This window comes from Prunus mume, linkage group LG6 (genome assembly GCF_029339155.1).
Source record: "Prunus mume cultivar Tortuosa linkage group LG6, ASM2933915v1, whole genome shotgun sequence".
NCBI classification, from domain to species: Eukaryota; Viridiplantae; Streptophyta; class Magnoliopsida; order Rosales; family Rosaceae; genus Prunus; species Prunus mume.
Genome location: NC_142703.1, coordinates 5,905,374 through 5,918,176, shown reverse-complemented (window position 1 = coordinate 5,918,176; position 12,803 = coordinate 5,905,374). Strand labels below are relative to the sequence as shown.

General features: G+C 34.9%; 1 protein-coding gene across 2 annotated transcripts; it reads left to right on the top strand.

The window, feature by feature from the left end:
* Positions 1 to 8,704: 8,704 nt before the first annotated feature.
* Positions 8,705 to 12,182, top strand: LOC103341852 (carbonic anhydrase 2-like). Of its 2 annotated transcripts, none has more exons than XM_008245407.3 (9): positions 8,705 to 8,793; positions 9,378 to 9,436; positions 9,886 to 10,020; positions 10,400 to 10,448; positions 10,547 to 10,663; positions 10,819 to 10,872; positions 10,980 to 11,065; positions 11,466 to 11,574; positions 11,727 to 12,182. In XM_008245407.3, the coding sequence occupies exons 2-9, from the start codon at positions 9,393 to 9,395 to the stop codon at positions 11,898 to 11,900; spliced, it is 768 nt and encodes a 255-aa protein (XP_008243629.1). In that variant the 5' UTR covers positions 8,705 to 8,793; positions 9,378 to 9,392; the 3' UTR covers positions 11,901 to 12,182. The 2 variants fall into 2 exon arrangements, with proteins under 2 accessions (XP_008243629.1, XP_008243630.1); XM_008245408.3 differs by having other exon boundaries at positions 8,725 to 8,817.
* Positions 12,183 to 12,803: the final 621 nt, after the last annotated feature.

Genomic DNA, 12,803 nt, shown 5'->3' with positions numbered 1-12,803 from the left:
TCGTTGTTTCTTTCTTGGGTTTAGAAGCAGCTCTTAAGCAACTACAAATCTGTAATTGATTCATCCCTAATTTCAGCACGCTCAAATAACGGTTCATCCACTTCTCTGCTAATGCTATCCCACCTTGCCAATTAGAGAATTAAGAAACTCTTAATCTAGTGATACTTCTTTTCCTAAAATTGAAAGACATTTCAAATTTGAACCCTGTCCTCACTAGCCGGTGAAATAATCAAATTTGATGTAAAAAGCTAGTAACTAACACACCTCCCTATTTTTGGGCTTAATTCCTGTTTTACCCCCAAGCTCGAATGTAGATTCTAATTTACCCCTTGGAACTCAAATGTCACACACCCTCCAGAACCTTACTCTATGTCCCAGTTTACTATTTCCGTCCTCAAAATCATTAAGTTGCTGATGTGGCATGAACATTTTGATAATTTTAGCTATTAATTTAAAATATATTTAAAGAATTTTAAAAACTTATATAAATATAAATAAAAATTTACACAAACGAAAAAAAACAAAAAAACCCAACGGTACTTCCCAAAGCCCAAGCACACATTGAGTTGAGTTGTCCTTGGGCCGGGCCCGTCCCATGTAACTTTGAATTTTTATAATTTCATTTTATTAAACTCATGGTAGCATATTAATTTGATATTATAATATAATAATATTTTCATACTTTTCATTAATAAATTCAAGGATTAATTATAGTTTAGTACCCTATAGTTACACCCTTAAGACATGTTAATCCATATCTTTTCAATTTTTACAATCACATACCCCAATCTTTTAACTTTGTTACAATGTGGTTCCATCGTGAGGGCTTCCATCAGATCTATCCGTTAGTTGCCTACGTGGCATTTATGGGTCCCATATTTTTCTTTTTTTAATTCTAAATTGATTAATGTATGAATAAAATATTATTTTTTTGGAAAATTTGAAGAAAAAGATAAGAAAAAAAAATCTTAGTTTATGCTACTATGGTTTATACGAAAGACCAAAAATTTTCACCCTCCTTCCCTCTTCCTTCTCCCTTCCTATCCCGACCAGCCTCCACCCACTAATATCCCAACCACGAAGACCCTCCACATCTCTCTTTCACCCTCAATCTCTACCTAGCCCCACGAACCCAACCACCAACCACATCTCTCTCTGTCTCCGGTTCTCTCTCTCACAGTCACCTCCTAGATCTAGGCACCATCTCACTCATCGGATCTCGCCGAAGTCGTTTTGAGTTATTGGGTCGAGTATGGGTGCACTAGGGACCATGGGAACTGGAGTTTGAGTTCGCAAGGGAGGATGAAGAGTTTCACCTCTCTCTCTGAAATTTTTTGCATTCAACTTCCAAGTTCTGAAAATTTTCAAGTTTTGATTTTGTGTCACAAATGAAGGGCTTTTCATTCAGTATCTCTGTTGCAAGAAACCTTAACGGCGGAATCACATTGTAACAAATTTAAAATATCGGAGTATGTGATTGTAAAAATTGAAAAGATGAGAACTAACATGTTTTAAGGGTGTAACTATATGGTACTAAAGTGTAATTAACCCTAAATTCAAATGTAAAATACAATTTTATATGCTTGGGCCAATATATCGTATCTGGGAGATATTTGATCTAAAACTTCTAGTCGATAGAACTATGAATTCCTAGTTTATAGGAATAAGAGAACGAAAGGAATTTTAAGACAATTATAAAAGCAAAAGGAAGAAGTTATGGAACTGCTTTGAGTTCTGCTTATCTATTTCATTCATCAAATGGGGTTTATATACAAGTTCATCGTCCTAAAGTAGCAAACTGAAAATAGCAAGTGGTTTTAAAACATAAGAGCTTAATGATTTTAAAACACCTACGCACATAAGCCATACAAAATTGGTGGTTTAAAACAAATTGGTTTTAAACCAGAAAATATTTATGGGTTTAAAATAATTAAATAATGATATAATGGTGTATAATTATTTAATTATTTTGTTTGCAAGATCTTCCTAGATCATGGCTCCCCCATTTAAGATGCTTGAGCTCCTGGTCAAGCTAAACTGTGAGATGAGGAAACTCTGTTATTGCCTTGTCTCGAATATACCACTTCGACTTGCTAGGAAGTTGACATTTTCTGCTAATGCGGAAATGTTCATATTTTCTACGACGGGTTTAACAAACCTTTTACTCTAAGATACACTCCTCTTGCAAAGGGTCTTCTCGTTCAATCTTTAAGTCATCAACTGATGGAAGGTGAATGGCTTCGTCGGGATAATCATCAAGTAGAGATGGCTCAAAAAGCTTAAGATTCTCGGCATTGATGACCGACTACATATGCATGTATGGTGGTAATGCAAGTTGAAAGGCAATAAAATTAATTTGTTTGTCACCTTCTTTGAAGTTACATGGCACACGATGCTTATCATGGCGAACTTTATATCATTTTGAGAACGTTGCAGTTGTGCCTCCACTTTAGTATGAATCTTTCGGACTCGTTCGAAAATTTATATGCTCGGACATGTTCTTCTTCTTTGCCACTTAATGGCTAGTCACTCATAGTGAATGCTAAATCAAAAAGACTCTGGGGTAAATAACCCAAACATACCTCAAATGGAGATTTGAGTGTGGAGCCATGAATTGCTCGGTTAAAACCAAACTGTAATTAAGGGAGACTTTCATCCCAAGCCTTTAGATGCTTGGAATTATACCCCCTCAACAAGTGTACCATAGTCTAGTTTAAGAGCTCTGTTTGCCCATATGTCTGTGGATGAAATTTAGTGCTTTTTTTAAGTCTGGTATCCATAATTCCCCATAATAACTTTCAGAAATGGCCTAAGTATCTACCGTCTTTGTAAAAAATAATCGATGTAGGTAAATCAAAATGCTTCCAAACATGTTGGAAAAATAACTTACCAACTCATTCTCCAATAACGGTCTTCTTGCATGGAATTCAAATCATCATCTTACTGAAACGATCCACCACCACAAACAAGTAATCATTTTCAGAACCATAGCTTGCTTAAGTTTCAGAGGATTGATTAGAGTTGAAGCTTTTGGTTTTAGGGAAGTGTGAAGGAACATTTTAAACATATGCTTACATATGGGTTGAACTTTGTTTTCTTGTCTAAAGAACTACGTGTGGCTTGATCCCTTGGTAAGGGTACGTAGGCAATCTAGAGTTACAAGGTGCAGCCACAAGATCAAGTGCTGAAAATTTGTTCAGTTAGGTCATATTGGAAATTGACAACATATCCATGTTGTTCTAAGAGTTGAGACCATATTCCGATGGTTGAATGATTTATGCTGTATAAAGAGGCATGAGGCCATTTAGATTTATTTGTCTGATGCATGTTGAATGATTGGGATTTTTCAATTTTAACTGTATATTTTTATGGGTGGAAATTTATTGAGAAATGTTCTTTTTTCAGGGTAGACTCTGCCGATTTTCTGGCAAAAGTTAAACCCTTAAGTTTGTTTTCGTTTTGCTGTTCAGGGCAAGAGAGGTATTTTGGACATTATGCCTGGCACCTATCAGGTGTTGGACACGTACAAGGTCCGACACATATTTCAAAATGGAATTTAGGCCGGGTCTTGTTAGGTAGTGTCATCATATGTGATATTTTTGGAGGAAGTATTAGTGGTAGGGTGATGGCGAGGTTGGGGTGTGGGTGGTTAATGCATTTAGCTACCAAAAATTGCCTCTATTGTCCATTTGTAATACAAGGAGAACTAAGGGTGTGTTTGGTTCATTGGAAATAAAACGATTCCCCATGTTTGGTAAGTCCAAGTATGGGAAATGGTTGTCTCATGCATTGGAAAATATGGGGGAAAATGAAACCTACCCCCCTTAGTCCTTTAGGTGAAGCTTTCATGTTCCCTTCCCATAGGAAACTAAGGTCATCATTAAATGCACATTTTTCATGATCATTTTATCCCCATTAACAATTTAGAATTATAATATAGCATTAATATGCATTATTTTCTGTATTTGTTTAGTTCATATTTCTAACGTGGGTATAATAGGAAAATTAAACAACGTTTGTTTTACAATCTTACACAAACCAAACATAGGAAAGGAAATTTTCATTTCCCATCCCTCGGGAAATGATTCCCCATCAAATTCGTTCCGCAAACCAAACAAGGCCTAATAGCTCATGTCTATAGTATATTATTTGGTTGAGTTACTAGTTCCAACCAATCCAATTCAATCAAACTAAATTATCCCCAAACACTACAAATTTCCTTATCCAAACCACTACAAATTTCACATGGGGCTTATAGATCAAGTAATTAAGAGAATTCTTCCATGACAACCCCTTACTTGATCCCTTTGCCTATCATAGTATATATGATTGGTGGCTTCTAGTATCTCACCTTTCTTGTCTGACATCGCCTATGTCGTCAATCACGTATGTCAATTCATGCATGCTCCTCGCACCACTCATCTTCAAGGTGTCCAACGGATTTTTCGTAACATCTAGGGGTGAAATTGGTACTTAGGTGATGAGAGGTAAATTTGCCACACTTAAACAAAACACAACAATCTTCACACATTTTAGACCTTGACCAAAAACACTTGTGACTAGTCAACTGCTAGTTGTAAACAGCCACAATCAATAATACACACAGAGCATGCCACAATGTACCTGCAACCCTAGAAGATTACTAGTGACAACCTAGGCACTCAGAAGGACCCGTCAATCTAGGCACCTCATGTGCTAGCAACAACTACGGTGAAAGTGTGAGAAATTATCACAATCAAGTAAACACCAAACAACAGATAATGATGACTAGTCAACTACAAGGACACAAACCCAGAATTCGTACGATGACCAGTCAACCACCAAGAACACAAACCCAGAAAAATTGCAGAGATGCAATCAGAAATTGTTCACCCATAAACCCACCATTGGGAAAAACTGGGGGTCATCAACCGACCAAGCAATCCACTAAGTAGAAAAAGATTCTTACAAAGGAACACAAGCAAGCTCAAGAAAAACCTAGATCTATTTAGGAAGATGAGCTATACCTCCTTTGTGCAATCTTCTTATCCAACTTAGCAAAGCTTGAAGCTCAATTCTTCATGGCAATGATAACTCCTTCTCCAGCTCATTCATCCCATGGCACAAGCTTGCAAGCTCTAACTTAGACAGAAACTAAAATTTTGATTCAAATGAGAATGCCCAATTTCTTCAAGAAACCATTCTCTTGAATAAATTAATCTTGAATCTGACCTAGATATATATGAGAGAGTGTTTGATCTAGCAAGATGAGGTTTTCATATTTCAAATACATTTTTCAAAAAGAAACATTTTGGAAAACTCAAAGATAAAAAATATGAAGGTTACACTTGAGGAAGAAAAGAAAGTTTACAGAGAAACTTTCCAAAACTTGCCTACAAAAGTGACGGTTGCCAAATGAGGAATGCATGCGTTTTTACACAAAAATTCCTAAGTTAGAATCGTACAAGACAGTAGAGGATTTCGCAGAATAGGACAAAAAAGTGAGTAGGATCTAGCTGGAAACAATGACATGGAAAACCTTACTAACGCAAAGGTTGACTAGTCATATGGAAGAAGGATGACTAGTCATATGGAGGATGACTAGGATATGACTAGTCATACGGAAAAAGGATGACTAGTCATAATCTTCAGGAATAGGTTAATGCAATGCAAAACTTACCTTTGTCAAACACAATGTTGTCCATCATAATGTAGCTAGATAAGAACACCTAAAGAAGTAATTCTTAATCTAAACTTAGAGCTTGGGAAATTACAATGATTGTCCTATTACAAAATTGTCAAGGGAAGCCGAAAGAAAATCACAAAAATGCATACACTTACAAGGGGACTCTTGAGCATGGTGCTCTCTTTCATCGGACCTTTGATTTATCACTATTTGGCTTTTCGAATTCTGCTTGGGCAAGTACTATTGATGATAGTCAAGGTGTTCTATGTTGGCGAGTCCTTATTTAGTTAGGATTTTGGTTACTATGTTCTGCCTTACCTACTATCATGCTCACAGGGTGTCTGTGTTCTGCTTTTATGTGTTCTTCTATGTGCCCTATTTGTTAAGGTTTGTCAGTTGTTTCGCTCGTGGTTTATGACAAAGCCTTCTCTACAGTTGTTCGATTGGTCAATGTCGAGTATGGTATTCTATGACTTGCTTGTTAAGTTGGGCATGCGAAATATCTTTGCCCCAACTTGAGGGGGAGTGTTGGCAAGTCCTTATTTAGTTAGGATTTTGGTTCCTTATTTATTTAGGATTTTGGTTACTTATATATTTCCTATTTTATTTGGGGTTAACACATTTTTGTACTTGTATAAATACCTTCATATGGGAGAAGAATAAAAATATAAGCATATATGGGCATAATTGAATATTTGCCCTACTCACACGCACTTGTTATGTTCATTTTACTCATCAGTTGGCCAATGTTGGAGAACAATCAGAATATAACCAAATAACATAATAAAAACAATACGAAATGTATTCTGTATATATAATCAAATCAATATAGCAATAGAATGAATTACAAAATACTGCTTGGATAGATGGTAGAGTCTTATAGAGTTGCAGTGTCCTTTAGACAATACTTCTCCTCTACCCATGTGCTTGTAGTTCAATACGAGTTCATTCATCAGGACTAAACTATCACAAATGAAAGCCTAAGCACTGTGGCTTTGATTTCTAGCGAACAGTGATATGCTTTCTGTCAGTAAATATTTATGTATGAAAATGATAATGCAATTCCAAATTTTATATCTTCTAGTTTGGACTAATTGTCAATATATAGAGGTCTGATACCTCTTTATCCAACAGTTATAATAAACATATTTGAATTTCAAATAATGATTTTATCTAAAAATAAATTTCTAATTAATAAAAAGAAATATTAATTAAATCAACAGAGCCCCAAGGCCCATCTTTTCACAATTAAATATATATATTTATTTTATATATATATATATATATATATATATTCCAAGTCCAAACCAAGATGATGCCCAACTTTGTCTCCACTAGACCCATATCCTATTTAAAGCTTCTAAAGTATTGGTGCTTATAAATCATGAAAGAAAATAACTCTCTTCCGATGTGGGTAATAACAACCAATTTGAGCCTACCAACAACAATTGCCACCACTATAGCCTTTTCCTTTTCTCTTTCATTCTTTCTTTTGGCGTGGTAGTGCGGGTAATAACAACAGACACCTGCCCTAGCAAGGGTAATTACTATAGGACACAGTGAGTCACGGACCAATCTCATAGTCAAAAGTAGCACACCAATGCAGCTTAAATGCTAAGATCCCATCATCAGTAGAAATAATCTATAAGTCGAGTAATTGATGTTCTTTTCCAAATTACTTAGGTCGGCAGCTATACAATATTTAGGCAAGAGTTCATTTGGTGACATAAGAAATGTTTAGGTCGGCAGCTGTGTACAATATTTATACAATATCAAAACCGACGGAACATAAGTTTCTTATGTTGCAAAACAATTTGATACCAAGAACCTTTAACATAGTTCAATATCCATATCATGAATCGTGTGGGAGAGAAAAAATTGCATCAAATAAAAATTAAAGAAGTAAAACAAGAGGGGGACTAGTTCAATCATATCTCATCTCATATACATTCACAGTACATTGCATATGGCCATTTGACATTGGACCAATATGCATATACAAAGCATTTTGCAGGTGCTTACTAGTGGTGGTAGGGAAACTAAATTGTTTGTATTCAAAAAGTTATATGCAATTGCACTTGAGTGTAAGGGTACGTGTATTTGATTGTCATTATGCAACACTTGAAAACGATAGAAAATGCGTTTTTCTTGTGGGCATACGAGATTTTATTATGAGATGGCCTATAACGTTAATTTCAACTCTAATAAGCTATCCAAGCAGTTAAAATTGACGTTAATTTGCATGGCGTGAGACGGCCGCCTAGAACTATATGATACTATTTTATTTTCCTCATTCAATCACAACGTTAATTTCGAACTCTAGAATCATTAGCCTCAATTGAGTCAGTAAATACCAAGTTTTCAACAAAAACATAACCAGAGAGAAGCATATATGCAAACCGGAAAAGCTTTTTAACTAACAGTAGTCAACCCCATTGGTAAAACTGATTAGTTGTTTGGTAAACCTTTTTTCAAATTAAACAAATACCTTTATATATGAAGCAATAGATAGAAATATCATAATGTAGTATATCAGATAGCTAAAGAGGTCCGTCTTCAAGTCATACGTGAAAATCAGAAAACAAAATTGCAGTGCATTCTTCGAAAGAGGATATGCACCGGGTATATACTGACAATGACAAATTACAGAAAATTAAAAGGAAAAATGCGATCTTGCTTCCTCCACAAAAGCTCCCCCTTTAAACATAATTTTTTTTATAAAAAAATATACATTTGAAAAGGAAATTTAGGGTTATACATATTAGAAAACGAAAAAAGAAATTTGGGTAACTTTTGAAATTGGAGGGGACCAATTTTCACATGGCAATATGCAATTTACACTACTAAACAACTTGGTAGAAACAAAACTGTTCAAATCGAAGGATGCTTTGTTAGAAGCTGTCAGCCCTTTGTATTTTACCATGTCACGACTTCAATGTGGTCCACCTGTGCCTTTCTCGTTGTCCAATCTTCAATCATTCAAACTAGTAATTAAGACACATGCCGATTAAATAGTAACCCTCTTGGTCTCTATAAATAGTAGCTCCACTCCTCGCTGCAAAGATGTGCATGCATTTGTGTTGTGTTTGTTGCAAATTTGATCTCTCCTTGAATTCCTAGCTATATAGGCAAGTTTCTTGAAAACTTACACGGTTAGGCCAAAATATAATCTCTTTATACTATGTCTTTAGACTTTAGCTTACTTGATTTACACTTTTGATTTTATAAACTGCATGCCATGCATTTGACGAACTATTCTGAATGTTACTCTCCAATTATATGTATGCATTTTTTGTGAGTGAATTTTGCAAGTTTTGATTCAAATAACTTTTCGTTTTGAAATTAAGGAACGATTCGAAATCGAAACCCCTTTATGCCAAACCAAAAGGATTTTCGACTATACATTTGTAAAACTTGTGAACTTCATTTTATATGTGTGCACTTGTTAAGTATTGTTAGTGAATGGAGCTTTCGTTATGCATGCATGAGTAGCGCTAGAGTACTGCTAGTCTTTCATTAGAAGCCTAAACTAGTTTTAATTAACTTGAAATGAAAAACACCCATTTAATTAAAAGACAAACTACTTGCCCAATATTTTTTTTAAATAAAACCTAGCGAACGTTAAGAGGAACAACTTGTATATATGTTCACACAAATATATACTTATATATATTGAATATTTTCTTCTAACTAAAGTTCTTTGAATATGCAGAAAACAAAGTAGGCAATGGCTAGCCAATTGGCCCTCCAACGACTCAAGAATCTCCTCAGGTACTCTTTATTATTATTTTATTTTAATTTTTGTAGATTCCGACGATTGACCTTTACACACAACGTAGAAAGAAAATACACTCAAAGATGTTATTGAGCTCAACCTTTACACACAACGTAGAAAGAAAATACACTCAAAGATGTTATTGAGCTCAATCAATTGAGCTATACTGCACTGATTAAGTTCTTTTTTGTTTTGAGTAACAATAGCATCATGTACAAGAAATTCTTCAACATTTCCGTGACATGTTGTATATCTTTAATTTATAAATTATAACCAAGTGTTCATAGACTACATATGATAATTCAGCCACCAAAATTTAGAAAACAAAAATTCATGGCTAAATGTAATATTTGGCTACAAAATCTTTTCCAAAACCGTGTGCTTAATTTATAGTAGAACAATATATGCAAAATTTGACAATTTTGGTTGGTATATATGGTTGCAGTGAGAAGGGAGAGCTGGACGATGTGGCTGCTGCCAAAATTGAGAAGTTGACGGCTGAGTTGGAAAAACCTGGTGATTTTAACCCAGTTCGAAGGATTGTAGATGGGTTCATCCACTTCAGGATCAACAAATTCGAGTAAAAATAGATCGGATATATTTTTCAAACGTTAAATCATATATGAATGATTAAATTCGTGAAAAGCATCTCAACCGCTGCCACAATTCAGAAAAACAAAAAAATCATCATTGAAGGACTTTATGTTGAAGAACATAAAGTCTAACATCGAAACTTTGACAAATAAAGTACAACATATGATGAATTGTTCCATTACGAATAACATTGAGACCTTTGTAATAAAACTTCACACTTATTGAATTTTATAATATTAGTGTTGGTAGTAGTAGCATCTTATACCCAAAGGACAAAATAAATAATAGGTGGATATCTTGAAAATTTTAAAATCTAATAATATTTTTCATTGTTTCTTAACTATCTTTTTGGGCTGATCTTGCAGAAAACATCCAGACTGTTTCAATGAGCTTGCTGAAGGACAGAGCCCCAAGGTACAATTTGGGCTTCACTAGATTAGGCCTAGCATCTTAAAATGAATTATTATAGGGCTTAACATATTAATAAAATTTTATGTTTTGTTTCAATGCAGTTTCTGGTATTTGCATGCTCGGACTCCCGAGTAAGCCCCTCACATATCCTTAATTTCCAACCTGGGGAGGCCTTCATGGTTCGCAACATTGCTAACATGGTTCCTGCTTTTAACCAGGTTCAATACTCTCTCTCTCTCTCTCTCTCTCTCTCTCTCTCTCTCTCTCTCAAGTGATTAGTTATTCTAATCAAGCTAAATATAATTTTTAACAATTTATCCCACACTAATCATGTATTAGACAGCTAAAATAAGTTCGTTTATATGGCTTGCAGCTAAAATACGTAGGAGTTGGAGCGACCATTGAATATGCTATAACAGCACTTGGGGTGAACATTCCAAAAACTTTAGATTTAATTAATTATTAATTACTAGGTATTTTCTCTTCACTTCTTACAATATTTATGAATGATAACAAGTGAAGAAAATTTGACAGGTAGAAAACATTTTGGTCATTGGACACAGTCGTTGTGGAGGGATCAAGAGGCTTATGACTCATCCGGAGGATGGTTCTGTTCCCTTGTAAGTTTAGCTTGTGGAAGTCATAATCGTTTATGAGGATGAAATGCTTTTGTTCATTACCAATTTTTTAATGTTTAATAACGCCAATACTAAAAAAATTCAAAGAGCATTACAAACTCTATGTGTGGACACAGCTCCATATACCTATATTTTTAGTAGTGTGGTTTGTTCCAAACACATGAAAGATTCTATTACTTCTTCAAAAACCACTAAAAGTGCTATTCTTGTATATTTTAGTCAAACTCTATAAATGCCTCTCTTTTTTTGTTAGCGTGGTGAAAAGTATTTCAAAGACCAACCCAATCAACTAAGCAATGAAAAACTTTATTACCAAAAGGGAGCACAAATTATAATAACTTGCTGATGGTATACATGCGTCCATTTTTATTGGAATTTGCAGTGACTTCATAGATGAATGGGTTAAAATTGGTCTACCAGCCAAGGCTAAGGTTATAGCAAATGGACTGGGTGGGCATGATATTGACGAACAATGTGAAGCTTGTGCAAGGGTAAGCTAATTATGTAGCACCAACTCTTTTATACTTTTCCATCTTTAACTCAATGGTAAATTTACAAGGCATATATACATTGCACACTCGGTTCAGTTCTCCATGATTGAAATAAATCTCACAGCATCTTCTTGAACAATGATTTTATGCAGGAATCAGTAAATTTATCACTGGTAAACCTGCAAAGTTATCCATACGTTCAAAAGGCGATTTCTAACAGAAAGCTAGCACTCCGGGGTGGTTACTATGACTTTGTCCATGGAGTTTTCGAGCTCTGGGAGCTTGAATCACACATTTCACCCCCCATCATTACACCAGCACCTTAATTGCTAGCTTACATGAAGCATCGTCAAGGTGTATATGTGCCTCTGCCAATAAAAGTGAATATGTATAAATAAAGCAGATGAGGCCCTATAGTGGTACTGCTTCGTCTTGTATCAGTTTCTCGGTTGGTTCTTTTGTCAATGTTTGTGTAATGTTGCTTGTTTTCTTTAGTTGAATTAAGAACTTCATGTCCCCTTTGTAATTTCCAGGAAACTGTGTAATAATTATTAGCAGCTATTATCTGCTGCCCTCTATATGATATTTGTTTGGCATGCTTAGTTGAATTGTCGTTTCTTTCTTATTGGGTTTAGAAGCAGCTCTTAGGCAACTACAAATCTGTAATTGATTCATCCCTAATTTCAGCACGCTCAAATAACGATTCATCCACTTCGCTCAAATAACTGTTAATCCACTTCGCTCAAATAACTGTTAATCCACTTCTCTGCTAATGCTATCCCACCTCGCCTATTAGAGAATTAAGAAACTCTTAATTTAGTGATACTTCTTTTCCTAAAGTTGAAAGACATTTCAAATTTGAACCCTGTCTTCACTAATATAAAAATAATAAATAAATAAGTAAATAATTAACTGGTGATATAATCAAATTTGATGTAAAAAGCTAGTAACTAACACGCCTCCCGTTTTTTGGGCTTAATTCCGGTTTTACCCCCTAAGCTCAAATGTAGATACTATTTTACCCCCTGGAACTCAAAAGATCACACACCTTCTAGAACCTTACTCTATATTCCAATTTACTATTTTCGTCCTCAAAACCGTTAAGTTGCTGATGTGGCATGAACATTTTGATAATTTTAGCTATTAGTTTAAAATATATTTAATGTTATAAATCCATATGTTATGGGTTTATAGGTTATGGATGCCCACAATAATAGCCACTATTAACC